General features: G+C 43.5%; 1 protein-coding gene across 1 annotated transcript; it reads right to left on the bottom strand.

The window, feature by feature from the left end:
- On the bottom strand, positions 1-27,974 carry slc22a23 (solute carrier family 22 member 23). The gene is made up of 10 exons (XM_005752069.1): positions 26,592-27,974; positions 24,886-24,989; positions 23,505-23,659; positions 7,669-7,855; positions 7,321-7,448; positions 5,927-6,029; positions 5,491-5,717; positions 4,551-4,583; positions 4,256-4,379; positions 1-3,055 (listed from the first exon to the last, which is right to left on the bottom strand). The coding sequence occupies exons 1-10, from the start codon at positions 27,018-27,020 to the stop codon at positions 2,635-2,637; spliced, it is 1,911 nt and encodes a 636-aa protein (XP_005752126.1). The 5' UTR covers positions 27,021-27,974; the 3' UTR covers positions 1-2,634.
- Positions 27,975-27,982: the final 8 nt, after the last annotated feature.

Genomic DNA, 27,982 nt, shown 5'->3' with positions numbered 1-27,982 from the left:
TTTCCTTCAGTTTTCTTAGAGTATTTTTTTACTGTTGAAAACATACAAACTACCAAACCATACTGAATGTCTAAAATATGTGCTGTGTACTAAATATGACTATAAAAATGGAGGATTCTCGGGTTCTGGTGTATCTGCACAAAAATGCTTGATGGGATGGTTTGTCTATTCAGTGTGCTTCACAGTCTATAAAAGTAAGGTTATGTTCCATATTTTATAAATGAATGGCACATGTATACATACCTTAGATTTTTATGCAGTCCTAAGGGATACCTATATAATAAAGTGTATAATGTACACCAATCACAACTAAACCAGGTCTATGCAGACTATGCTGCTCTATTCTAATCTTCACACATGTCAAAAAACTGTAAAATATTGTGCTTTCTGTCTAAAGTTACACACTCTAGGAACAGGATTACAGTATTAGCACAGTACAGAGAACGAGGAGTGAGTTTGGAAATGTTTGCTAATTAAGGAGGTATTTCAAGCAACAAAACTTTCCCTTGGCAGCATGACAAAAAATAAATACAGTTTTTTTTTCTTTCATTACATCGTATCTTCTCTGTTTTGTTAACAGAACAGAGCGATAAAGCCATTTAAATTGCTGAGGTGCATCATAAGACATACAGTAGTGCACTAGCAGGTCACGCTCATGTCCGTTCAGCTCTCAGATTTGTTTAACATTATGCACAAAGTCTCTGTAGGCTACACATATGGTCTGCGAGAAAGGTCTCCGGCTGTTCGTCTTCCAACAACCATCATACGCCAGCATCAGCAGTAGTAACGCTTCTTTAAAAATCAGTGTCCACACTGACCTCTCAGCTGAGGATAAAGTGCCACATTGGACTTCATATAAAGAGACCACAAATGAGGGAGTACTTGTAGCAGTTCACAATACAGCCCGCAACTTATTGTCTGGTTTCCCAACATTTACCATGTATTATTTAGTGAATTCAAAGTGGATTTTTTGTGTGTTTGTGTGTAAGTCCTTGGAACTGGTTCGGGAATGGGCATCATTAAAGGAGGGGTCAATATGAGTTCTCTTTCTTTTATAGGTGCAGTTCCTGGCACCTTGGTAGTCTCTTGCAAACCGGGCAATAGCTTCAATGTTGCCTACAAATACTCGCTGGTTCTGTAAAATGTTGTTACAGTAGATTAAGGGAGTTTAAAGGAAATGAGAAACAAATTGTACGTTGAGCATTTTAATCTTTGAGTACCTTTCAAGTGTTTTAGCAGTAAGGTCGAAATTTTGTCTTTATGAAATGACAATTGGGTTTAGACTAAAGGCCAAGCGTGTAATACCTAGTATTACACTGGGTATGAGGTATATTAAAGAGTAGCCTAACATCCACTTATTTTTTGATAATGTAGTATTATTGTGGGTATAGGCTATGAGATACAGTATGCTGGCCTCCACTTCTGACACAACAAATACCTAAAAATAACTACAGTGTAATTCAGCTGTCATAGGGCAAGATGCAGGGCACACCCTTGACAGGTCACCAGTTTATCACAGGACTAACACAAAGAGTAAATGGTAAATAGACTGGTTCTAAAATAGGGCTTCCCTACTTGAGAACATCACTCTTTCATATTCACACAGGGACTTTTTCTCTAGATCTAAGTGCTTTCTATCAAACATTTTTCCATGTTAGGAGCAACTTGGGCTTCAGTATCTTGCCCAAGGATACTTCGGCATGCAGACTGGAGCAGCCACCAGACAACCATTCACACCTAGAGCCGATTTAAATTCGCTGATTAACCTAACCCTATGTGTGTATGTCTTTAGGTTGTGGGAAGAGTTCCCAAAGAGATCATGCAAATTCCAGTCAGAAAGGTCCCAGACTGGATTTGAGCCTAGATACTTCTTGCTGTGAGGCAACAGTGCTAACCACCCCACAGCCTGTTCAGTTTTTTCCTTTCCTTTACTGTACCTGTTTTACCAACAGGTACAGTAAAACTATGTTTTACTGTACCTGTTGGTAAGTATTGTAAGGTACTGAAAATTACACTGTCAATTGAGAATTACTTGATAAATGCTGGGGAATTGCACAGTGAGTCACAGGTTGTATTAACCAATGCTACAGAACAAAACAAAAAACATTTGTGCCCTTTTCATGCAAAAAGTTAGTGGCTTTAGCCAATCCCTGGATCTCCAATGTGTTGGCTGCAAATCACAAACACTTGATTGTGTCTCTGACATTTAGTGCAAAATAACCTACCTACAAAGAGTTTAAGATGTAGTGAAATCCAGTTTCAACGAGTCAAAACTACAGACAGTAAACTCAGAGCACACGTTATTGAAAGTTATTCTGCTGTACTTTGTCTCTCCACTTGTGTCTGCTTGTACCCTCGAGCAGAAGGTGGCTCAAGAAAATCACCAACACCACTGAAGACGCTCATATTATCTGACATACACTGACTTCAATACAATATATTTTTGGCAACTCCTGAAGGAATCATAGTCACTACAAATGACACAAATTTACTATCATCATCATCTGAATCCTCAACATAAAAAGAGTTCATATGAACAATTAGTTTCCCTTAAAGTACAGGAAGTTCAGTCATCGCTTGCTCAGGTTAGTGCTTGGAGCAGTTATTAGCACAGAAGACAACTTGCAAAGCTGCTCACACTCCATTGGCTATGGCATGATTCCCGATCACCTCCCCACCAGTTGCAAGGGCGTATGAGGCAGGTACCGCTGCCAGAGCGGTGGCTGCTGCCACTGTAGCGCCCCCAGTGGCTGAGAGATGTAATGGTGTGTCCTGAACACGGGAGTAGTCCCTATCACTCTTGGCGAGAAGGAGGTGCTGCTCTCCCGGATGGAGCAGGGTCTGACGGGTAAAGGTCTCTCCATCAGCCAGGCTCTCCGGCAGTGGCTGTCCCCGTGGCTCAGGCAGCAGCAGGAGGCAGATGATGCACAGCAGGGTGCAGCAGGCAAAGATCACATGATGCAGGAAGTAGCCCTTCTGGTTGTGGAGCTCCATGATGGGTGCAGTGAGCATGCCAAAGCCAGCGCTAGCCAGGACCAAGCCCAGTCCTCCACCCCTGCAGAAAAAGAGGTCAGAGCTGATTTATTTCCAAGGTGTTCTGACGCACCTTACACTAAAAACAGCAGCATTCTAGAAGCATTCTTCATACAACAGGATTGGGACATCATTAAAAGTTGACTTCTTATTTTTTGAGATATAAACATGGTCAAATAACTTTAAATGGACTGCTTCTTATAAAGTAGCTTTCTACTACAGGCCTCACTTAGCTTGTCTCATGCAGCACTTTTTTAACTATGCCTAAAGGCTTTCTAACCTCCTAAATTACCTAAATTACTTCCTTAACATGTCTCGAAGGTCTCCAAAGGCCTGGTAATGAACTAATCATTTGATTCAAGTGTGCTGACCCAGTGTGATATCTAAAACCTGCATGACGCCAGCCCTTCAGGCCTGGAGTTCCCCAACCCTGATGTAAGGAGTCACAGATTGATCCACGACTTTCTAATTGGTAGATGACCCAGTCTACTACTCGAGCCACAGTCACCACAATGCAAATAATGAGATCAGCCTACATACATACCCCTTTTTTTCCTATTTTTGTCTCTGTATTATATTTGCAAAAGTAGAACACATCACCTATTCATGTCATAAAAACAGCTCTAGTTGTGAGCATAGAAGCCCCACCCATCTGCTGTTTGGACCTTCTGTTTGTAAGGGAAAGCCAATCAGAACAATTGGAGGCTGGAGTGAAAGGGAAATGAGCTCAAATGGCTTTTTTTTTTTTCAGATGAAGAGGTTGCACCAAAGCCTAATGTAGGATATTTGTGGATTTTCTGACTGGTGAATCATACGGTGCTAATGTATTAGGAGTACAGAGCTGAAAGTGGGCAGGATACATCCCACTTAAGAGTATTAAAATGGCAGGCTTTATTCAGCCACTTTTATCACTTTCTTAAGCTGACAACGGTCTTCACTCAGCATCTGGTCAGATCTGTTGCTCTGAACCTCCTTCATAACCTCTTACAGCCCTTTTTTCATAAAGCCACGTTTTCACCAGTTTTCTGTGGAGCCATTGTAATCAATAATGTGGCACACATTTTTCTTTCCAAACACTTGTCAGTCATAAACACACCACAAGAGGGAGCAAATATGCAATTTGAGAACAAAAGCTGTGTGCAGACACTGTCATAATAGACGATATATTTTTTAAAGTAATAAGACTGTTTGCTTTCATAAGATGTATGTTATGCAGGCTCACCTGATGACAGTAGGAGTGATTTCAGCACAAAAGAAAATGCTGAGTGTGCTGACAGCATGAGAAGAGAACATCCCAATTATGGAGAAGGCCACAGAGAATTTCCTGTTAAGAGTGTCTCGCAAAACTGTTCAAAAGAGAGGAAACAAGCATTAAAAATCAGCAACAACAAATGTAACATGATTCCAGGGACATAAATGACATTGTTTACTGTGTATCACTAAGTTTTCCTCAAACCAGTGGAAAGGTTTATCATTTTAATTGTTTTAGATGATAAATCTCGTAACTGCAAATGTACCTGTGTCATGGCGAAGGCTGTACTTCCCAATCACTGGATTCCATTAGTGAGCATTGGAGAAAAGAGAGATGTCATTAGTAAGCACGAAGAGCAGCACAGCACTGACTCAAAACAAGCAGAATAAAAGCCTTCAGGAGAACAGTTTACCACTGAAGCCTGAAATAATGACTACATGCTGCAGATGTAGGTCAAAGCGGAAGAATGAGGGGAAGCTCCTATTAGAATCAAGGTTGAGCTGCAGTTGGTACTGTTTTAATGACTAAGGGAAGGACGCCGAAGTGTTTGAGAATTTCAGTAAAAGTCTGGCTAGCATGGCTAAACCTTTTCAGTTACAGTTCTCAAGCTAACTACACGCACAGCATGTCTGACAAGCTTCAAAGTCGTCAAACTGTCCGATAAACAACAGGAGGGCACAACTAATTTCAGGATTAAAGCCGATCCAAAGAGGCCATCCAAAGAGTTTCAAGGATATATTCATGGTATTTTCACCAGTAAAAACAAGAGGTGAAAAGTGTAAAGACTGGATTAACAATGTTTATTAGTTTTGAGAAGAGAGGCTAAAGTTAGCATGCCTAGCTAATAGCTTGCTACTTATTTGAAATATAGTTTTACTTTGAAGGCAACAGGATAGTATAACATTACAGTCATGGTGTCTGTACAAAGTTAGTTGTATTTTAGACCTTCACACCAAAGTTTTGTTTGAGTCAAACTTTACAGTAACTTTAGTAGCTATAAAAAAATTCTAAGTAATCACTTTTATCCTGTGATAAAACCCTTCTGTCATGATGGTAGTGGTCTCCCCCCAAAAAACATGGCCGTAGATGCATTACAGTGCATCTATGTAACAAAATGTGATTGTGTAACAAAGATGATTGTGGTTTGGAGCTATATAAATAAAGTTGATTTGAATGGTCTACTTGTGCATTTTTTTATTACTTACAGTTAAGCAAACCCAGCTGCAGCAGTGATGCCAGGGCTGTTATGATCATGAATGTGAGCAGCCCTCCACGCCGACCCATCAGCCCGACCGCAGGGCATAGTGCTAGACAGGTTGCCACGGCGATGCCCGCCATGGTGTAATAGTCAGCATGGCACAAAGCCGTGGGCTGAGCCTCGGGGTCCATCATACTGCGAGCGAAGCAGTGGTGAATTCCATAACCTGTCAGACTGTACATCAAGACAAAACCACAGAATAAGAGAGTGGCCAATGAGGTGCCACCTAAAACATGCGTCCGCCACAGGGCACGTGAGGTTTGAGTATGTCTTCATTCTCTGGAGATCAGCTCATGTGTAATTCATGCTCTCAACACAACGGATGTTGGCTGTTATTAGCAAAGGAACTGTACAAGCCGGGACCACAAACGCAACACACTTACGAGTTGACACACAGCACCACAATGTTTTTCCACAGGTTCCTGGTGCTCATCATCTTGACAATGCAGCTCCTCTGGGGTTTCTTGTGCAGCTCCTGCTCCAGCTCTGGTAGGAAACATGAAACGCACACCTTGAGACCTTTCCTTTTCAGGTGGTAATGAGCACCCGGCCATAAGGGATCTCTAGCACGGAGAAGCTAAAGAGCTTTGGGGGGGCTTTAGATAGATGTAGGACATCACTGTGCCCACTCTCATCATCCCTCTGACTGCTTGGCTACTGGGAGAAGCAGCGACAATGAATCAAACACCATCTCGGGGGAACAAGAAGTGTCGTGGCAGAGAAAGGTGAGACACGTTAAATCTGTCGCAAGACAATTAATAGCCAGGGATCTCATTTATAAACATGGCGCACGCCGAAAATGAAGTCTGAAAAAGGCCTGTGCAACTTCCCACGCACAAGTTGGGAGTTTTCAAAGGCAATCTTGACGTGCACACTGGTACAGAGAGTCCGACCCACGCTTATGAACATTTTGGAGACAGACAGAAATTAGCAATGCACATTGTGAGGTGCTAAATTAAAGGCATGATGTAAAAACCAATACATAATACTTCACATCATACGTTAAGTATGATTTCCTATAATGTAGTACTTATGGATCTACTTTATCATAAATATTGAAATGCCAGTAAGCCACGACAGCACTGAGATGAGCAGAATCAAATATTTCTCCAACTCAACATCATATTTTTCATCATCCATTACACTAAATATCATCACAAGTTATTATAAAGTGGGCCAAGTTCACCACAGCAAAACAGCTTTTTGAGGGAAGGGTAGAAGACTGATTGAAGTGCACACATTTCTATACTGACCGTGATTTATAAAGGGAAGCTTCTGAGCTGGTGAGCATAGGCATGCTCTATAATTATTATTGCTATTTTTTGTCCACACCATCTCAGCTTCTCTGCTGAGGTATAGTATGGATCCTACACATTCTTTTTAAATGAGACCCCAGGTGCTTCGTACTCAACTGAGATTTACAGGATAACAATGTTGTTGTTAACTGACAGTGCACATGCTCTCAGCACTATTTGGAAGTCAGACTTTGTGTATATTATAATACAAAACCATTAACAACCTAAAGGACTATGGATCTTTACCTTATTGCGTTTGCATTTCATCATATCAATGGTCTGAGCAGTTTTATATGCATGTCAGTGTCTTTGCTTGTTCATTTCATCACACCGAGCAGCAGCTGTAATGTAACATACTGCAGACAATTTAAATACATTGCAAAGTGAAGAGAATTGAAGGAAACCAACAGAAAGAATAGAATTCGTGGCCCAGTGGTTGTGGGATCTTTCATCTTCTCGCTCCCTCTTGAATTCATCCTCACCTGTAAGAACTCCGCTTGGCTCAGTTGTCATGTCAACTTGGTTCTTCCTGGCGATCTGCAGCATCATGGCTTTGGACCGCCGGTAATGCTGGGTGGCCAGCAACCAGCGCAGGGATTCGGGAAAAATCCTGTAGAGGGAGTGAAAGAGGGGGATGGCGAGGAGAAGCAGACAAAGGATGAGCAGAAGATTTGTAAACGCAAGAAAGAAACAAGTGAGGGCAGAAGAAAACAAGAGGAGAAAGAGACTATTGTTTGTAAAATCGGAGCGAGCTTGTGTGGTGCCGTGTGTACTGTACAAGCCATCGCCTGGCTCAGAGCTGTGGATTTTCTTCAGAGGGCGGGACTCACCAGACGTACGGCAGCATCAGTACGAAAGGACTGATTATGACGATCTGCAGGACCTGCCAGTCATCCCGGTTTGGCCAATGGCGACACAGAGCGGCCACCCCTGGCATCAATAGCTGCCCGCCCACCATAAGAAAACTGGCCACCATAGTCATGGAGAAACGCCAACCTGGCAAACACAGCTCGATCCCTAAAATAAAAAGACAAGCACGAGAACAAAAAGACTTCATTTTACAGAAAACATGGCTTCCTTTGGTGTCAGTGCGCCACGATAGGCGAATAAATTATGTATGCGCTCTGTGTGTTTGGATGTGATTACCATTATAAACTTGCAGCTGTCTTAATGGCCTGAAAGAGCATGTGTTTGTTTAATGGTGAGGTAGGCACTGAATTTCCTGTCATGAATTATTGAACACTTATTGCTGATCCTTCCCCTGAGAGCGCACTAGTTTAACACCAGGCCTCTTCATTAAGTTAGGATGGACTGCATGTGGAAGCGTGTGAGTGAGTTCAGCTGCTCGGTGAGCTTTTCGCTGGAACCGTCCTTTAAGTCCTTCCCACGTGACTGGGCTCCTATCCTTTCACTTACTGCCTGTAACATGGCACAGTCCAGATGGCCTGGCCCATATGGCAAGGGCCTTTTGAAGGTGACCATTGTTGGTGGATGAGAAGGGAGGAAGGGGGGCATACTCACTATACTCACTAACCTGTACTGTCACTTGTTATTGTGAGGCAGAGAGAGGAAGCTGGGCTGGGGGGTTGACAGAGTAAAGAAAGTAGAGTAGGGACTGAATACAAATTACCTAACCCTCCAAAAGTCCCTCCATTCATCAGTGGAATCACCAGAGGAATGATAATAAAGACTGGTGTGTGTGAGAGAGTGAGAGAGAGAGAGAGAGGAGGAAATACAGAGAAAAACACAATGAGGAAGAAGGAGGCGGGATGGAAAGATGACTAAGATTTTCAGATAAAAGAATGAAAGGAAAATGATTCAGCTAGAGGTTAAAGGTATTACTGAAATTCCCTTGAACTGTTTTTCTTCCTTAGACCTCAGTCAAAAATCTTCCCACACAAGGTCCAAAACAGATGAAGGAAACTGCACTGACCCATAATCCTTAACCTGGCCGTCTGCTTCTACTTTTTCTAGCCAAAAAGACAGTGTGAGTCTGTCTCTGGCCCAGTGATGGGAGCAGTATACAGCTTTTCACTATTTTTTAACATAGCGGTCTAAAAATATAGCATTAAATGTAAATTATCAAATCCAAATGTTTCCAATGTAAAATAAATAAATAAATAATAACTTTATCTCAAATCACAAAAAGAAACTGAGAAGTCAGACCACGAGCCAGAGTTGACCCAGGATGTGAATGTGATGGATGCTTAGTTACACTTCTGCTGATCGGCTTTATTTTCATATCGGTTTCTTGTCCTGTGTGTTTAGTAACCACACGCTGTTCCCAGATCTCGGTCAGTCTGTACAATTAAAACTGCACAAATCAATAATTTACTCAACAGCAGATCAAACGACTGAGTCTAATGTGAAAGAGGTCGCTAATGGTGACAAACAGACTGAGAAAATCACCCAACTCTGCTTTTTATATCCACCCTGCTGAGCAATTTAGCATTGTTTATCCCAGAAAACTCAACCCTGTATAAGGCAGCAACAGGTGGCCATTATTAAGCTTCAGTTAAGCTCTGTGCACTTCGTAGGAAACAAGACTAGATGACAAGGATGATACAGCTAAAAATACAAGTCGCTGACTTTAAATAAACAAGCTTTGTTTCAGCAGGATATGTATACTGTACGATAACTCATTACCCAAAACAACAGTGAATGCAACTTCAGCTTTAAGCATTTGCCTTAACCCATGTCAAGCCATTAGTGCTAAATGTGTCTAATATGTATTAAGATAAGATAAGATAAGATAAGATAAGATAAGATAAGATAAGATAAGATAAGATAAGATAAGATAAGGTAAGATAAGACTTTATTGATCCCACAACGGGGAAATTTTTGCGTCGCCTCAGCTCAGGTACAGATATATGAAGGAAATACAAAAATACAAATAAGTACAATCAATGAAAAAGTAAGATAATACACTATATACAATGGTAGCATACACAGTATGTGATTATGGATATAGTTGGAAATATGGAAGACATAAACTATATAGCTTGGAAGGTCATGGAAGGTCCATTATGCATGAAGTTGTGACCGTGGATGTTCACAGTGTCCAGTGACTTATAACATCGTGATTGAGGAGTTACAGAGTCTAACTGCTGTTGGGATGAATGATCTGTGAAAGCGCTCCTTCCTGCAGCGAGGGTGTTTCAGTCTCTGACTAAAGGAGCTGCTCAGCCCACTCACATACTCATGCAGTGGGTGATGTGGGTTGTTCATGATGGGTGTCAGCTTTACTGACATCCTCCCCTCACCAACCACCTCCACAGACTCCAGGGGACATCCCAGCACGGAGCTAGACCTCCGCACCAGTTTGTCAATCCTGCTCCTGTCCCTGTCCGTGCATCCACTCCCCCAGCAGGCCACTGCATAGAAAAGGGCAGATGCTACCACAGTGTCATAGAATGTCGTTAACAGAGTTCTGCAGACTCCGAAGGACCTCAGTCTCCTCAGCAGGTGGAGTCGACTCTGGCCCTTCTTATATAGGACGTCTGTATTTGTAGTCCAGTCCAGTTTATTGTTGAGGTGAACACCCAGGTACTTATAAGAGTCCACTATCTCAATGTCTTTCCCTTGGATGTTCACCGGTGTTGTAGGGGGTGACTTCCTCCTGAAGTCTATGATCATCTCCTTTGTCTTGCCGGCGTTGATTTGGAGTACGTTGGTCTCACACCAGCCAACAAAGTCACTGATGGCCCCCCTGTATTCCTGATCATTCCCGTCTGATACGCATCCAATGATGGCTGTATCATCTGAGAACTTCTGTATATGGCAATCGTCCGAATTATAACAGAAGTCTGAAGTCTAAAGGCTGAACAGGAAAGGTGAGAGAACCGTGCCCTGTGGTGGCCCCGTGCTGCAGATTACCACCTCGGACACACAGTCATGGAGCCTCACATACTGTGGTCTGTTGGTAAGGTAGTCGATGGTCCATGCAGTCAGCTGTTTGCCTACTCCGGCTCCCTCCAGCTTCCCTCTCAGTAGTGCAGGTTGGATGGTGTTGAAAGCACTGGAGAAGTCAAAAAACATGATCCTCACAGTGCTCCCCGCCTGCTCTAAGTGAGAGAGGGATCGGTGTACCAGGTAGATGACAGCGTCATCCACCCCAATTCCAGAACAGTAGGCGAACTGCAGGGGGTCCATCTCTGAGCCCAGCAGTGGCTGAAGGTGGTGCATGATGAGCCTTTTCATGGTCTTCATCAGATGAGAAGTCAAGGTAACAGGCCTGAAGTGGTTGGGCTCCCTGGGGTGTGCGATTTTTGGCACCGGAACCACACAGGAAGTCTTCCACAGTTCAGGAACCCTCTCCAGGCTCAGGCTCAGGTTGAAGATGTACAGGGCCACCTGACAGAGCTGCTCTGCACAGTCCGTGAGCAGTCTGGAGCAGATTCCATCCGGACCTGCTGCCTTCCTTGCCTTCGTCCTCTTGAGCTGATTTCTCACCTGATCAGCTGTGAAGTAGATGTGATGTGAGACTGGGCTGGAGTGGGGTGGGGCTTGCTTTGTTGTGGATAGATGTGTGAAGGGGGTGAAGCAGGGTTGTGGTGAGAGGAGAGCTCAGGTGACAATGGCATTGCACCCGGAGGGGGGGCGGCAAATGGAGGGGGGTTAATGGAACCTGGGGGGTGGGAGAGGTGATAAGTGGGCCATTGTCAAATTTGTTAAAAAACAGATTCAAGTCGTTAGCCCACCCCCGGCCAGCAGACACTGTGGCTCCTCCATTGTCCTGGAAATGTCCAGAGATTTGTTTCATGTTCCTCCAGACTTCTCTGACGTTTTTCTGTTGGAGTTGGTTTTCCATCTTCCTCCTGAGGCACTCCTTGCCTTCTCGGATCTTGTATTTAAGATCCTTTTGGACTTTCTTAAGTTTCTCCTTGTCTCCCGACCAGACAGCACTCTTCTTCTTGTTCAGCAGGGCCTTCAGTTCTGGGGTGACCCACGGTTTATTGTTTGAGAAACACTGTATCTTCTTGGTAGGCACAGTGTTCTCAACACAGAAATTAATGTAGTCCGTGATGCAGTGAGTGAGGGCGTCGATGTCCTCACCGTGAGGCTTGCAGAGTTCCTGCCAGTCTGTGCATTCAAAACAGTCTCTTAAGGCCTCAGTGCATTCCTCAGACCACACCCTTATCACCTTCTTCGTGGGGGGGTTCCTCTTCACCATAGGTGTGTAGGTGGGGTGGAGAAGGACCAGGTTGTGGTCTGAGTGGCCAAGCGGGGGGAGGGGTGATGCACTGTAAGCCTGCTTTGTGTTGGCAAACAATAGATCCAGGGTTTTGCTGTCCCTTGTATGGCAGTCAACGTACTGGGATAAGTTTGGGAGAGTGACAGATAGTGAGGCATGATTGAAGTCCCCAGAGATGATAATGAGGGACTGCGGATGTGCCATCTGTAACTGAGAGACAGTGGAGTGAATGTAATCACAGGCTGCTTGTAGTGTCGGCCGAGGGTGGGATGTAAACAGTCAGCACAATAACGTGTGAAAATTCCCTGGCCAGGTGGTATGGCCGGACGCTAACTGCCAACAGTTCAATGTCTTTGGTACAGCTCTGTTCCTTCACAGTGATGTGCCCCGGGTTACACCATCTCTCATTGACATACATTGCTAGTCCCCCACCTCTCCTCTTACCACTCTCCTTTGCATTCCGGTCCGCTCTAACCAGTTGAAAGCCATCCAGAGTTATGACAGAGTGTGTGGTCCCTGAGCCATGTCTCAGTGAACAGGAGGAGGCTGCTCTGCTTGTACTCCCACTGCAGTCTGGTTAGCGCAATTAGCTCTTCCATCTTGTTGGGTAAAGATCTTACATTACCCATGAGAATGGATGGAATGCTTGGTTTGTACCATCTCCTTCTTTCCTGGTACTTCACTCCAGCCCTGCGTCCCCTCCTCGTAATTCCTTCGGAATCTTGGGTCGCTCCTCCAGGAGTACTTTCCTGTTGCCCAGTGCTAGCAGCTGCTCCCTACAGTAAACAATGGCTTGGCTTACAGATTCTCCAGAAGTGGTGGTAAAAAGTCCCAAAAAGAGTAGAAGACATACTACTACTCTCACAAAAATTTGTGGGTCCAAATTTTAGCTTCTTCTTCTCCTTGACTGTTTCTTAATATCCAAGTATGCAAGTTTTTACTTGTTTACATGCTAGTTTGTACCTGGAAAGTTCATTCGGGAGTCCAGACTTCCCGAGGACGTGAGACGCGTGCGATCATTCACAATTGGAACGGCAGTGATGGTATTACAGTTCAGGTCCAGTGTGTTTTTACCACCTTTTCACTTTAATTTCATTGTGATTTTTATTTACAATATACATTCTCCATGATACACCTAATTACTAGATTTCTTTTTAAAAAATCATGTTTAAAAAACTGGCTGTAAGCAATCATGCAAAATGCTTGGCTATAAAAGGACCATCCATGTGAAATTATTTGGCAAGATTGCAGTAAAAACTGGACTGATTCCTTCATTAATTTACACTGGAGTGATCTGAGAACATGGTAAAGAGTTGTTACATGCCAGAGTACGTTGCTCTGTTTTTCTGTTGCTCCTGTCTTTCAGGTGTCAAGCCTCCACCTATTGGCCAATTCAAAGATAATTGGCACACGTCTATTGGCTGACCTGGGCACAGTAGGTCAATAGCTTGCCAGGGATCATTAGAAAAGAGCAGCTCCCTGGACAGCTGGGCAGCTTCTGACTCTTGTGGAACTCTTGTTTGTAGGCTTCTGTGTACGTAAAACAGAGTGTGTTGGTGGGAGGCTGGACAAGTAAGCTTGGGGTACCCTATACACTGGCAGCAGAGGTTTGACTGTTACAGACACTAGGTTATGCGGCTGATGCCACTTTTGTATGTTTTGACTGGACTTTTTTGTCGAGCAGCTAGACGGGCCTTTTGTTTTGCATATTGCTTTATTTAGACCCAGGGAAGCTGTTGACCTCCTTTTGTTTTGTTAATTTATTTGATTTGGCTCAACCGATTGGTCCTCCTTCCCCACTTTTTTTTTTTGTTGTCAAGTTCATTGTTGTCAAGGCATGACAACAGAATGAAATCCTGTCTGACTATTAACCTAGCTGTTGTCCGTCTTCGTTAATTTTGGTGGTCTTGTGTTAATGTCTCCTCCCTGCCTTAGCCCCCACCATGGTCAGGGGGGGATGCAACACAAATGGGGGCTCGTCCAGGATTCGAACCCAGAACCTCTTGCACCTGAAGCGAGAAGCATACCCCTAGAGTCTAGGGGTATGCCAGTGTTCTAGACATGCTACCTACTATAATATTAATCTTGTCTTTAGCTAAGCACAAACAAACAGATCATCTGACTCCATCTTATCTTATTCTTTGCATCTTCTCCTGTCAAATCAAACCCTTTGCATTTTGTATTCTACGGGTGTGTCGAAATACAAAAATTCGCTATTGTAAGGTTAAAAAGTTTTGTTTGTTAAACCTTAATTTGCTTTACTTACAGACAACACTAAACACCAAACTTTATCATCTGGAAATATAAAATTATTATTGCACTTTTACTCAGCTAGTATGCACATGTAGTCAGTTTGAGCTGCAGTCACTCAATATTACCTTTGTTCACAGTCAATAAGACTGAATCACAATCGAAAAGAGAAAATCAACTGTACTTTGGCAAAGGCAATGTATCCCTAAAGTAACCTCACAAAAAAAAAAAAATGCTACCCAACTCTCTGGGGAGGAGCCTGATCCTGCTGACTCTACTGGGATATCAATACGCACACACAAACAGGCATGCTGGCAAGGACCTTTTGTTCCAGCTGAGTGGGAGAATGGCTCTCCTTGTGCTGATTATCTCACTGCCCACTGCCACCCTCCCTCCTGTGTGCAAACCCCCCCCCCCCATTCCCTCTAGCTCATCAGTGTGGTTGAAGTAGCTTTCACACCCTCCATAAAAGCACCTCCACCCCCAGCACCACCACAGTTTTTTTAATCCCCCCACAGCTTCTCATACTTTGCATCTAAAAGTGAACAGTCATACAGAAAGAAAAAGGGTCTGAATAAAAAGAAGCTGATAGAATGGTCAAACTAATTTTCAATGATGAATGGTTGATAGTACTACCACACACACATACACACACTTTTATGTTGTCTGCTGCTCCCTGGCTAACCTTGCCTCCGGCATGAGAACAGCATGGAGAGACAATTAGCTTCCTAACAGCATGAGCTCAGAGTGAGAACCACAGTCTGTGTTTGCGATTATGACGAAGATTTATAGCTCAGCTGGTGATGGGAAAAGATATTGTTGAAATTTTGGAAAAAGGGAGTGTCGTGTTCCTGAAACAAAAAGCTATACTGGAGCCAAAAAACAAACAAACACCCAAAACTATTATAACAAGCTTTCATTAACTGTTCTTAATTGTTTAACTTACAGAGTTGCTATAAGTTAAATGCCACTGTTAGTATGCTAGCTCGCTCACAATACTGCAAGCTAAGATGCTAATTAGTGCTAAGCATGAAATAGAACCAAGAGAGAGATGAGATTTGTTAGGTTGTAATTGAACACTAAGAATCGCAACAAACATGACAAATTGACATGAGACAACCATGCAGTGAAAATGTATGCTATGCCTTCTGATGATACTGCCTAAGGGAAGCATATATAATGTAAACAGAATTGGTCCTAGCACTGAACCCTGTGGAACACCATAATTAACCTTGGTGTGTGAAGAGGACCCTCAGTTTACATTAACAAATTGGAGTCTATTAGATAGATATGATTTAACCCACTGTGATGCAGTACCTTTAATGTCTACAGCATGCTCTAATCACTCTAATAGAATATTATGGTCAACAGTATCGAACGCTGCACTGAGGTCTAGCAGAACAACCACAGAGATGAGTCCACTGTCAGAGGCCATAAGGAGATCATTTGTAACTTTCACTAAAGCTGTTTCTGTGCTGTGATGAGCTCTGAAACCTGACTGAAACTCTTCAAATAGTCTATTCCTCTGCAGATGATTAATTAGCTGTTTTAGAACTACTTCAAGAATTTGTTAGATAAAAAGAAGGTTGGACACCCCCCCAACCTGCTCGGCCTGTTGATTAATTTAAACTAACATAATCATCCTGTTGCAACCAGGTTTCTAACAGGCAGAGTAAATTGACTTGTTTATCAATTATTAATTCACACTTAGTTTTTAGTTTATTTTTTGTCTGTTTGGGAGCTGACACAGTGGGGACTCTGTGGGGATGGGGTTTTGGGAGGGGGGTAACAGGAGGCGAGAAGCAAGAGGAAAGGCGTGTAAGACTGCAATTCTGCTTCCTGGTGCCAACTCTGGATAGTCACGTTTTGGGTGTTTTAATAAATTTGGCCAAATTTCTAGAAATGAGAACTGCTCCATCCAAAGTGGGATGGATGCCGTCTCTCTTAAACTGACCAGGTTTCCTCCAGAAAGCATCCCAATTATTTATAAAGCCCACATCATTTTTTGGACACCACTCAGACAGCCAGCAATTAAAGGAGAACATGCAGCTAAACATGTCACTCCTGTCCAATTGGGGAGGGGACCAACTACAGTAAACTACAGAGTCCAACATTGTTTTGGCAAAGTAACACACAATTCAATATTGGTTTTAGTGACCTCCAACTGACGTAACCCGGTGTCATTACTACCGATGTGAAATATAATGTTATAATTTATTGAAGTTATGTTTACCCTTAGCCAGCAGTTTTAAATTTCCCTTAACGTCGCCTGCTCTGGCCCCTACAAGACAACTGACTATGGTTGCTGGTGTCTCTATCGTCACGAGCCCTAGTTCGATCCTGGGAGGAAGCACAAATCCCTTTGGGTTGCGTCAGGAAGGACATCTGCAGTAAGGAATTTGCCGAGTCAAACATGCAGAGCTACCCACTGTTTTAACCCTTTGTGAATAGAAGCAGCTGAAAGTAGCTTTTACTCTCCAGTGTGAAGATTTGTGACTTTTATAACACTGTTCACCTATTCACACACACACATTCATTCAGCACTTTCTATTTCTTTTTAACTAATACATACAGTCTCTCTCACAATAATGAATGTTTTGGGGGAAATGTAGGGTTCAGTATCTTGTGCAAGGACACTTCAACACGAGACTGGTGAAGCTGAGGCTCATACCATCAATCTTCCACCTGAATTTCAATTCAGTTTTGTTTATATGGCACCAAATCATAGCAGTTGCCTCAAGGCCTTTTATACTGTAAGGTAAAGACCCTACAACAATAAAAAGAAAACAGAAAACAGACATGCTGTTAGCATGTGAGGATTTAACTTAAAATAAAATACCAATTGGAATTTGGACAGACCAAACAAGCACTATGTAGACACCATATGAGGCTCCTGAAACCCCGCTAGGCATTTTTGTGGCATTTTATAGACTAAACAATATTAATCAGTCATGACACAAATCTGTTTCAGCCTAAGGGGGTGACTTCATAGACAGCTTGACAAGGGCACAGCATCTGAGTCAGCAGAAGTCCTCACCATGAGCTCAAAACTGCACACACCTGCATACACCGTATAGTGCTTGTCTTTGTCATTTCCTACAACGAAATCAAGGGGCAGAGACAGAGAGGAAAAGGCAAAGGCATTAACCTTGTTCCACTACTCTAACGCAACTGCAGCCTAATTCTTCTGGGCCCATGCAAATTACATTCACTGAAAATCTTTTGAGAAGCGAATACCAATCCCCCTCTAGGATTCAGTAATGGTACTAAAAATTCTGCAGCTTTCTACAGTTGCTCCAGTGAATCTGCTGGGATTCATATGTTTGATTCACATGTTGACCCAGTTTATGGAGAAAAAGAAACTTACCAAATGTGTCGGTATAAACTTTTCAAATGACTCCTGCAGCATAAAATCCACTTTTCTGCCGCAGTATGCTGCAAACCAGAACATTCAAGTCAAGTCGGAGGTTCGTCAGTACAAGAGAAACTCTTTCGTGTCGAGTCTGAATCGAGTCTGGAGTCCTTATTTTTACTTGAATGTGCCAACGACATTTGGACACTTTGGGGAGGGTAAACAAGTTATAAATAGAGCTGACTATCAGTCATCATTGGTACTACTGAACAAAAATGTATTTCTCCAAGCTTAATTGCAATGCAGGAAGGAACAGTATGTGAAACAAGATATACAACGGCTGTTTAATCAGAACTTACATCTATTAAAGGTGAAATGGAGTCATCAGGCAAACTTAATCAGGAAATAAAGCAGGTGTTAAAAGGAAGAACACGAAGAGCGAATCAATGATGAGAAATAAAACTAAACTAAATAAAACTCTCGTAAGCTTGTTAGCGAACATTTGCTTATTTACACATCCAGTAGATACATTTTAAACTGTGTCTGTGTCCAAAGAGTCCTTGGGGAACTACGTGGCTCTTTAGCTGTTAAATGGTGCAGTGTGTTCACACAGAGTGTGCCAAGCTTTTGTTGAAAAAAACCTGCCAGCTGTGGCTAAAATTTGCACTTTGATACTGAGCTAAAACCCACACAAGGAAATGTAGTCTGAAAACAAGGTGAAAATACTTTTTTCAGTACTGTACTGAAGTACCATTGGGCTATACGAGATATCAAAAAAGTACATGTAAGTACAACACACCATGACGCACTGTGCGTTTTGTATTTGACAAAAATATAAAATCCCCCTACGTGCACTAAAGGTGCTCTATATTTGGATATATTCAGGGTTATATGAGAACTATAAACTACATGGCATGTTCACATATGGTCTATGAACCAGTCAATTTTGTCAATAATTACTGCTGTAAAAAAGCATATTTTTGTACACTTTTTCAAGAAGACTATGTCTCCAGGATTGTTTTCAGTGTTTGAGCAAAAAGAAAATAATGTCTGAATTGTAAGTCCAAAATTTAACATCTGTGGATGTTGGATGCTTGGTGGGTTAACCTGCTAACCAGAAAATCCAAATTTCAAATGGAAATACATCATGATGTTACGCAAAACTGGAGGAAGGATCCCACTCCCACCACAGACTTATTGTATGTAAGCATGAGTTGGAACCAAGTCCACCAGGTTTTGGATTCAAACACCCAGTTTCTCAGTTTTGGGTGGCTTACAAATCAGTAACTGCATAACTGCAGTAACTGCATAACTGCAGTAACTGCATAACTGCATAACTGCAGGCTCTTATTCCCAGCAGGTCAGTTAATGCCAGGGTGTTGGTGTGGCTCGTTACACAAAAGCGGACACATCAAGTTATGGCGTCAGTGTTGTTCTCAGCGTGTAAAGCAGCAAGTGAAAAAAGTCGTAAGAAAAAAGGAAAAGCAAAGTGCAAAACGCAAAGCTAACAAAGTGCCTGGCGTCTGACTGAATGCCTCTCTGGCAGTGAGTTGACATGCTTCATTAGATTTTGTTGGTTTTAAAAAGACTGTTTCTCATTGGAAGTATAGCAGCTAATGTAAATCTAACCATCTCCTGAATAAAATCCATGGCCCACAACTCAAAAGTTTAAAAAAATGTGGAACAGAGGTCTATTTTAAATACTTTGTCCAAAGCGTGCATGATCGTCAGCCATGTTTTCATGACGAGGCTCAGCATTCTCTTCTGAAACAGACAGAATAAGAAGGAAAAAAGCACGAGGAAAAGGAAATGCTATCCCCTGCAGTTCCCAGAGGACAACTCAGAGGAAGGTGCCATATTACAAACTAATAAGCCCGTGCAGAAATTGTGAAACAACCAAAAACGCACTACAACGCACTACAACGTGCACGTGAACACATTTATATTAGGCAAGCTTCACGGCAGCTCAGTGGATTTTATTATGTGCTGTGTGCTATAGAGAGATAACTAAAAGATGAGAGATTTTAAATGAGCCTCCAGAAAATGAGCGCGCGATTGTGTGAGCGCTGGTAGTAATAAGGATGATGGGGTGAAAGGGTGAGGGAGAGAGGGAGGAGGAAGAGGATGGTGTGAATGGGGAAGTTGAGGTAAGCAAAGAGGGGGGAAATGGAAAGGGCTGGAGAGCTGCTGGATTTAGAAACTGGAAGTCAGCGCTGCATTCACAGCAGCAGAGGGTGAAAGGAGGTGGAGGATGAGGCAGGCAGAGAAGAGTGTTTTTAGACGCGATAATGCAGACAGAGCAGTGCATCCACAGCATGGACAAAATCATCTATAATACAGAGAACGCGTGCTACATGCTTATTTTTGCATTTCTTCTTCCTGCTGCATGCTATTTCCAACTCAGCAGTCCAACAGACACTGCAATTACGTGCCTCTGTTGTTCCTCAGCATCTGTTTTTAACAGCACTTTCAGAACACTGAGACACTCTCTATTATTTTGCTTCCCTACTACAGCTCATTGGGTTTGAAATGTAACATGACTTTGGGATTAAAATATTGCCTCTGAGCTTTAATTTGAGAATGTTTACATCAATGATGGCTGTAAACATCTGGCCCCTTTATGCACCCGGTTCCCCTGTTATGGCGCAGTGCAGCTGGATAATAATACTGAACATTACAGAGTAGCCAGCCATAGGGGGGGTTATGATCAAAAAGGAGCGTTCTTGACTGGTTAGTTCAATCACATGACCTTCATTTAGTTTCACCTGCCCCCAGCCTATCAGTGAGCAGTGAACATAGACACAATTACTCACACTCACATTCACAGCTAAGGGCAGTGTAGAATCACCAGTTAGAATAACATGCATATCTTTGGACTGTGGGAGTATCAGGGTACTCCACAGAAATTGCTGTTATAGTTTCCGTCTGCAGCCATAACTGATGACTGTTTAAGTGAGCGAGTTAAAACTAGGCTTTTGAAAAGTTCAAACGAAACGAAACGATTTGCAAACTTGGAAAATGGACGTGTTTATTGAGCCTCTAATTGTCAGCAGTTGACTGAGAGTAAACCATTTTCTAAAGCATCCTACGCAATAAAAGTTGTTAAAAAAGCAGGAGCTCAGCCTGAAAGCTGTGTGGAGACAGTTTGGTCAGTTTGCTTTGACTGCTTTCCACATAAGATAGGATGCAAACTTAGAAAGATTCCCAGCTTGTCCGATCGCCTGGCTTGCTGTGTTTCTCTTGCCCTGCAGGACGTCTTTCCTAGATCTCAGAGAAGATAGCACAGTCACGGCATCATTAAGCTGCCTGGGGAATACCAGGTGCTTCGAAGATGAAACAAAAGGAAACGACCACTTAAAATTAAATCCAAGGTAGCCATTACAGGCAAACGAACAAAACAATATGTCGTTGACTGACTTCACTATTTCTGTCCTACTCTACCTCTCTTGGCAAACAACAGAAGGTGATACCAGTAGAGTATGAAGAAATTTTCTATTAACAGTTCCACCTGCATGTGTGTGTTTTTAGCTTGCAATGAAAACAACTGCAAACTGTGTTCCACTGTTCTGTTGTCAGGTGTAAGTACAGTAGGTAGTCTTTACTGTTAATGGGATGCCAGCATCTATTTTCACTGTCAAAGTCTGAGTTCACTTCAAAGAGCACCAATCTGTGGCGGGGAGCCGAATGTTCCTCCTACTGCATGCATCCACACCTCACACAAACACCTTTTTTGTTGCACTTCAAAGTGCATACAGACAATCTGTTGTCTCACACACACACACAAAAATAATCCCACACACAAACAGTTACTTATCCCATCATTGTTAGCTTGGAACACACAAACAAGTGAAACACAGAAAAACTGCCCCACGCTACAGACATTTTTCTTTAGTAAGCAGACTGTGAAAACAGCAGCGAAAGGGGTGAAGCAATTCATTAGCCAAGTATAGAAACAGAGGATCAAATGTATGCTGTGTGACATTCATGTATGTGAGAAAAAAGTGCAATAATGATAATGAAACAAAAACAGGTTTCTGACTTTTTAGGAACAAGGTGGGAAACAACGTCTTTTGTTTAAATGACATTTTTAAAAATTTGACAGCCCACGAACATGACGCCTCCGAGAAAAAGCTAAGCACATCCTTACTGCTTCCATAGGAAATACAAGTATTAAAGCGGGGATCATACTTTCCACGGCTGCAAGTCCACTAGGGTCTGCTTGGGTCCCAGTGACGTACATTTAGTCATCAGACTGTTAGTGCAAGGGTTCGTGTGAAGGTCTGTACACCTGCCTATTTTCTGCGACCACACAGATGTTTTCTCTTCTCTGGAACAAGAACTTGGCAGCATAGCTTAGGTTTGTAAAGCTGCAGATGAACAAACCACAAAACTTGTGAAACAACGTCCTTTGGACAAACAAGACCACATTGGAGATTTGGCCATAGTGCACAGCACATCACCACAAACACCTCATACTAACAGTCGAGTACAGTACTGAAGGAGTGAGGAGATCATATTCTGTGGCCTTTCGTACATTTTCTATTATATCATATTCTTTGTAACGACCCAAACTCCAAGTGGTTATCAGTAATATCAAAGCGAAACCTATTATGTTCATTTCCATTTACACATTTTTATTCTTGGACTTTTTGATTCACTCATGATTCATAGTTCAAAACAACCCTAATGCATCTTATACTGGGCCTTCATGCAGCCACACAGTTCATCTTTTAGCTCCCTTCCCCTCCCTTTAATACTTTGTTTCCTGATCGCGAGGGGCTTCTGTGCTCACAGCAGAGCCAAGAGTACAAAAAACTACCTGAAAACAGCATTTTAGAGCAGCCTGAAGCCCGAGCTGTTGTTTTACAGGGATTAATAGCATAGGGACTGATCTCGCTATTTAAAACTTTGGTCATGTTTACAATATGATCATCCCCCATTGGAACAGTATATTCGTGCAAATCTTGGATTTATAAAACAAATATTCTCATATCCATCACAGATTAAATCTGATTCCTCACAAGGCTCTTGGCAGACAGCTCAGGGGAATCTATTTTGCTTGTTTGTTTTCAAAAGCAGTTCAGATGAGATTTATCCAGGACCCCTGCAGAGAGGGACAAAACCCACCCCAAAGCCTTATCTTCATAACGTATGACTAATCTCACTGTGGCCTGAGAAACAGGGGGCCAACAGAGCAATGAGAAAGAGTGAGCGAAGCGGTGAAGAATGCAAAGGGGTCAAATTGAAAGTATCTGGTGTCGGTTTTAAAAACCTCTGACTCTTCTGCAGAACGTGACACAAGGAGAATATGTTTGGAGTGAAAAAACAACCTTACTGTAAAACATATTCCACTTTAACATTGAGCAACAGAGTATCATGGTGTGCTGTAGCAGCTAACTTTAACAATAAAAGCATATCATACTTCAGATTCAGCCACCAGATCCACTAATGGAAGCTCCTAATAGAGATTCAGGGCCAGGGTTAGTGTTACTACCTATGATGACTTACACCTCAGAGAGCTAAGTAGGCGAGTTTAAGTGCAGTTAGTTTTTCTAAGCATCAAAGTTGAGTTATATGATTCCCTTGACTGTGTGATGTTTTCCAAAGAGGTCAAGGTGGAGTGTTTAGAAATGATCAATTATGCTGGAGTATTTAAACTTCCACCCAAGATATCAGTCGATACATTTAACTGTTGCTGAGTTATGATCAAATTCATTTCGGCTTTAGCAGATTATTCTAGGCTTTCATAATAGCATTACTGCCATTGCCAAACACAGCAAAGGATACACCAGGAAAGAGAACAGAACAGAAAAAGGAGAGAAGAAAAAGACCAAGCAAACAGGCATGAGAAGGTGAAGGCTTGTACTTACTGAGCACGTAGAGGGAGAGAGCAAGGCCCGCCAAGCAGAAACCCTCAAAGAAGCGCAAGGTGCTGAACATGGTGACATTTACAGAGAAGGCAACACTCAGACCAAACACCAGCATGAAAAGCACCGAAAGGATCAACACTGGGTGTCGACCAAACCTTAGAAACAAGAGAGAAAGACAGGGAGATAAAGACGTAGCAAAGAGCTTAAAAACCCAGTTAAACTGAGAAAGAAACTTTTCATGTAAAGTCCGGAGAAAGAGAACATTGCATTCATCGTTTCCTTCAGACTCTAAGCACGTCCTGGTCTGGAGGGGCGGGGGAGGGTTAGGAGGTCACTGGGTCAGGTCCCAACTGAGGCCTCATGGCCCCCGTTGCTTCTTTACATTGTTGTGCATAGTTGCTGATCCCTAACACAATGCAGGTGCTTATTTTCCCACGATGCCACTCGGGCGGCTTGCAGACGGCAAAAGTGACCATAATTAACTTGATGACAGTGGCATTTTGCTCAGTTACAAAAGATATTGTATCATTTAGCTTTGCAGATAGTTCGATATTTAACCATTAAGGCTCTGCGATACTCTTCTTTAAGCTTCCCACCACTCCTAGAGAAGCTGTCAGACATTTCTTTTTTCTTATTCTCGATAACTCTGGATAAAGCACTTTTACAATCTGGTTAATGCCAATTCCACTGTTTGTCTTTTTAGTTTGATTTTGTTGTTATTGATTTTTGAATGGCTTTAAAATCCTCCTCACACAATTTTAGACATTTTTAAATATCTAGCCAGCTAAAGATTGATGTGACACGACAGTCAACAGCTGATGCTGATCTTCACCCAATCAACTGGTCCGTCCTTCGATAATACATTCACTGGCCTTTTTTTTGTCACCTCGCTAGTACCAGGTTGGACCCTTACACCACCACCAACCTGAGCCATTACATGCAGGATGGATCTTTGCTTTCATGTTGCTTATGGGAAATTCTGACAAGATTTGAATGTAGCAGCAGAAAGAGAGGCTCGTGTTTCCATGTTCTATTGTTTAATTTTGGGAAATCCATGCAAACTGTAGCCTCATTTTCCTGTCATTTGCTGACAGCAGCAGTATTCAGCGTGGTCTTCTGCCCGTACAGTCCATCTGCCTCGAGGTTCAACGTGTTGTTCAGAGATGCTCCTCTGCATGCCTTGGTTTGAACGAGTGGTGATTTGAGTTACAGTTGCCTAATAATAGCTCTAAGCACTCTGGGCATTCACCTCTGACCTTTGACATTAGGAAGATATTTGCACCCAGGTAACTGACCATTTTCTTTAAACTCTACAAGCTGTGTGGGAAAAGAAAATGGTCCTTACAGTCTAACAAAACAGACAAAGAAGGAGGCAGCGTACCAGTCAGCCATGACACCCATCACCAGGTATCCAAATATGGAGCCCACAAGCAAAGAGAACTTGGCAATGTGAACCTTCCAGGCCGAGTCACACACTAGGTTCCACTGGAACAGAAACAAAAAGAATGAGAGAAACATAAGTCAGATATTGTTTTCAGAGTAAGGCACTCCCAACATGTTAAAAGGGAATAAGACATCAGGAGGAGCTGAGACACTTATAATATGAACGCTGCACAGAAGCCAAAAAAGAAACGTGGGCTTCTCTCATCAGAATCCTGTCAAACTCTTCTCACTCTCTGACTCACTGTGTTGATAATTCATGAAGTTGGACGCATCTGCAAACATGCTACAAACACTTCTTAAATATTCAAGTGTTCATCCCACATCTATATTTATGTGTGTTTCTGAGAGACAAAGAGAGAGCAGACACAGTGCATGTGGGAAAGCAGCTGTATGTCTGTTATAACAACAATCAATAGTTTCCCACTCTTTCCTCTAAGCCAGTGGGTCAGTGCACACACCACTGCAGCACTCAGCAGCTGAAGTTTAGCCAAGGACACATGCAGAAGCACTACGTGTGCACCATACTTGTGCATAGCCTTGACAGCATCTGCAAGAGAGCCCAGTGGAGTGACTGAGCTGTGTGTGAATCCAATGTTGGTGTTTAACAAAAAATTTACACATGTCCCTGCTGAGCATCCAACTGCACCACGAAGAGTGAGTAGAGAGAGACAGTTAGAGGTTATGCTCTATGATGGCTGGACAACACAGCCACTGTGAGTTTATTAAGTCTGGGCTTTTAGCACCGCTTTTATCTGAGAAAGCAGGTGTCATTAATGCACAAATGCAGAAGCAACGATCAGCATTGTTGCTTATTAACGTTCAGCCACTTCTTGTCACAAGGATTCAGTTTGGTTGGGGTTTTTTTTCTGAATTCTGTCTCTGTAATTGGATTCCAAGAAAAAATAAATAAACTAAGGTTTGAACATAAGCACATGTCAGAATTATCTGGCTTGAGGACCCCGGGGCAAATATGTCAAACAGAGTTTCATTATGCTTCTGTGTTTATTGTGCTTGAATACTGCCTCCTCCCACTACCTGTAGAATAGTATGCTAATGTGATCATTACTGTATTATCTGTGCGCTGTGCGATATAAATGAGTCAACCAAAGTTTTCAGCTATTGTGACACAAGGGCTTCAGTATTAGTTTATTGCCATAAACCAGTTGACACTAGCACCAGCAGAGCTTTGGGTAGGAATACTAGTCTTAATGTATGTGCGAAAACCTCCCATGATGCACTGAGCGCTTCTCCTTCATTGGCCTCTTTTGACTCGCCATCTGTTTATATACAACTTCATGTCATTAGCTCTTTTTCGGCTCTGTCCTGTAGTTTGTGTATGTGTTAGGCTCTCCGGGCTCCTATTTTCTCTCTTCCCTTTCTCTCTCTGCACACTCCACTCATACACTCTGGAATTCAGGCGCTTAAGTGTAAGATGTAAAAAGAGTCTCATTATTCTCTTTGAACTGATGTACCAGGCAGCACCAGCTCACTCCAAAGCACAATAAATAAATAAATAAACAGTACGCGGGTCAGTGGGTAACGTGTCAATCAACTGTCTGAGGCTGGCAGTAGTGATGATGACGGCAATCCCCCCACCTACCCACCCCTGAATAACACTATGGGTCTATGGCGCTCACTCGTTACCTTGGTAACCACATTCTGACTAAGTCCCGTCTGCAGCTCCAGCCTCCACTCCTTACAAGCGCACAGCATTCCGACGCCGTCGCCGTATCCGTGCCCGGTGCCGTTGCCTGTGGGCTTCAACGAGGGCGCGATGCTGGTGACGGTGACCGGCGGGGTCGCCGCGGTCCAGTCGCTTTCGTTTGCCAGTGGCTGCACGCAAGTGCCATTGGGCTGCGCCAGGAGGAAGTAATCCGAAAACTGGCTAAAGCCGATGAACAACGCCGGTATCCAGGTCAGGACCACGAGCTGCTTCTGGTGTTTCCCGAAGCCCCCGAGAGACGGCAGAACGGAGCCGTCGATGTGCGGCAGCAGCCGGGGCGCCGGGCGCTCCAACGGAGTGAAGCCGTTCTCAGGCGTGTGGTCCTGCGCCTCCGGCTGTCCCGCTGCCATTACGACCCGGCACAAAGAGAGCAGCTGTGCGCAACAGCGGGCGAAGCGAAGCCCCCGCTCTGTCGCCCTCCGCGCACTCTGCGTTAAGCCCTTTGACACAAAGGAAGCTCGCCGCACAGATAAATCCGGTGTACGGCCAACAAAAGCACAAACCCCAAAACACACACACAGACAGAGAAAGAGAGAGAGAGAGGGGGGAGGGAGGTCTCCGGTCCGTGCGGGCGCGCAGATGCACCGAATCACCGAGCAGTCGTCCTCATGGCGACGGGACTTGAAGTGACCGGTGGGTGTCCGAGTGGAGCGGTTGTGTCAGGAGGAGGATGACGCTGTGGAGAGGCTCCCGGAGAGCGGTGGGCTCGGACGGGCATGCTCACGGGCTTTGTATTCCATGAGTGCAGCCGGATCCATCCATGCGCCAGGCCCGGTGGTTGAATGGAAGTGTGATACTGAGCTGCATTCAGATCTTCGCAAGATCTGCCGGTTCCTCATCCGCGAGTGCCACAGGTCTCATACCTGTCCAAAACGCGACCCTCTGCAGGTGCGCGTCATTTATCTCCTCGAGCCCAGAATGCGCGTCCTCGCAGACATCACGAGTCCACTTTTGAGAGCGCTGAGTTCAGAGACGCAGTGAAGCACGCTGCTCGGTTTGTCACAGTCTAGTCAATGGGACGCTGTGCCAAAGAGGGGCTTGGAGCAGTAATGGGGGACGGAAGACAAACCCCGCCCTCCTTCGTCGCGCTATGCGCTGCGATTGGAGAGCCTTCAAAGAGCGACTGCACCACTGACGGGCATCTGCAGGCAACAATGATCCCCTTTGTGCAGCCTGTGCCCTCTGCACTGAGCAGAAAGCGTGTCAGGATTACGCACTCATCATGTTTTCCGCTGATTCCACATGATTCGCGGTGAAGGGATCAAGTAGAGGGCTCAAGTTTGTGTCTTGTGTTTTTCTAGTCGATTTGTGC

The sequence above is a fragment of the Pundamilia nyererei genome, unplaced genomic scaffold, assembly GCF_000239375.1.
Source record: "Pundamilia nyererei isolate P.nyererei 1_Seehausen unplaced genomic scaffold, PunNye1.0 scaffold00343, whole genome shotgun sequence".
Lineage (NCBI taxonomy): Eukaryota > Metazoa > Chordata > Actinopteri > Cichliformes > Cichlidae > Pundamilia > Pundamilia nyererei.
Note: the sequence above shows the minus strand (reverse complement) of the source record. Positions and strands in the feature narration are given on the sequence as shown.

What these genes read in the sequence shown, in the direction of transcription:
- slc22a23 (XM_005752069.1), bottom strand. Translation starts at nt 27,020, where the DNA reads ATGGCAGCGGGACAGCCGGAGGCGCAGGACCACACGCCTGAGAACGGC. An exon ending in TCTCTCCCTCTACGTGCTCA is followed by an intron (nt 7,856 to 23,504) that starts GTAAGTACAAGC and finishes TTTTTATTTTAG; the next exon opens with GGATCGAGCTGTGTTTGCCA. An exon ending in GTGGTGCTGTGTGTCAACTC is followed by an intron (nt 5,718 to 5,926) that starts GTAAGTGTGTTG and finishes CTTGATGTACAG; the next exon opens with TCTGACAGGTTATGGAATTC.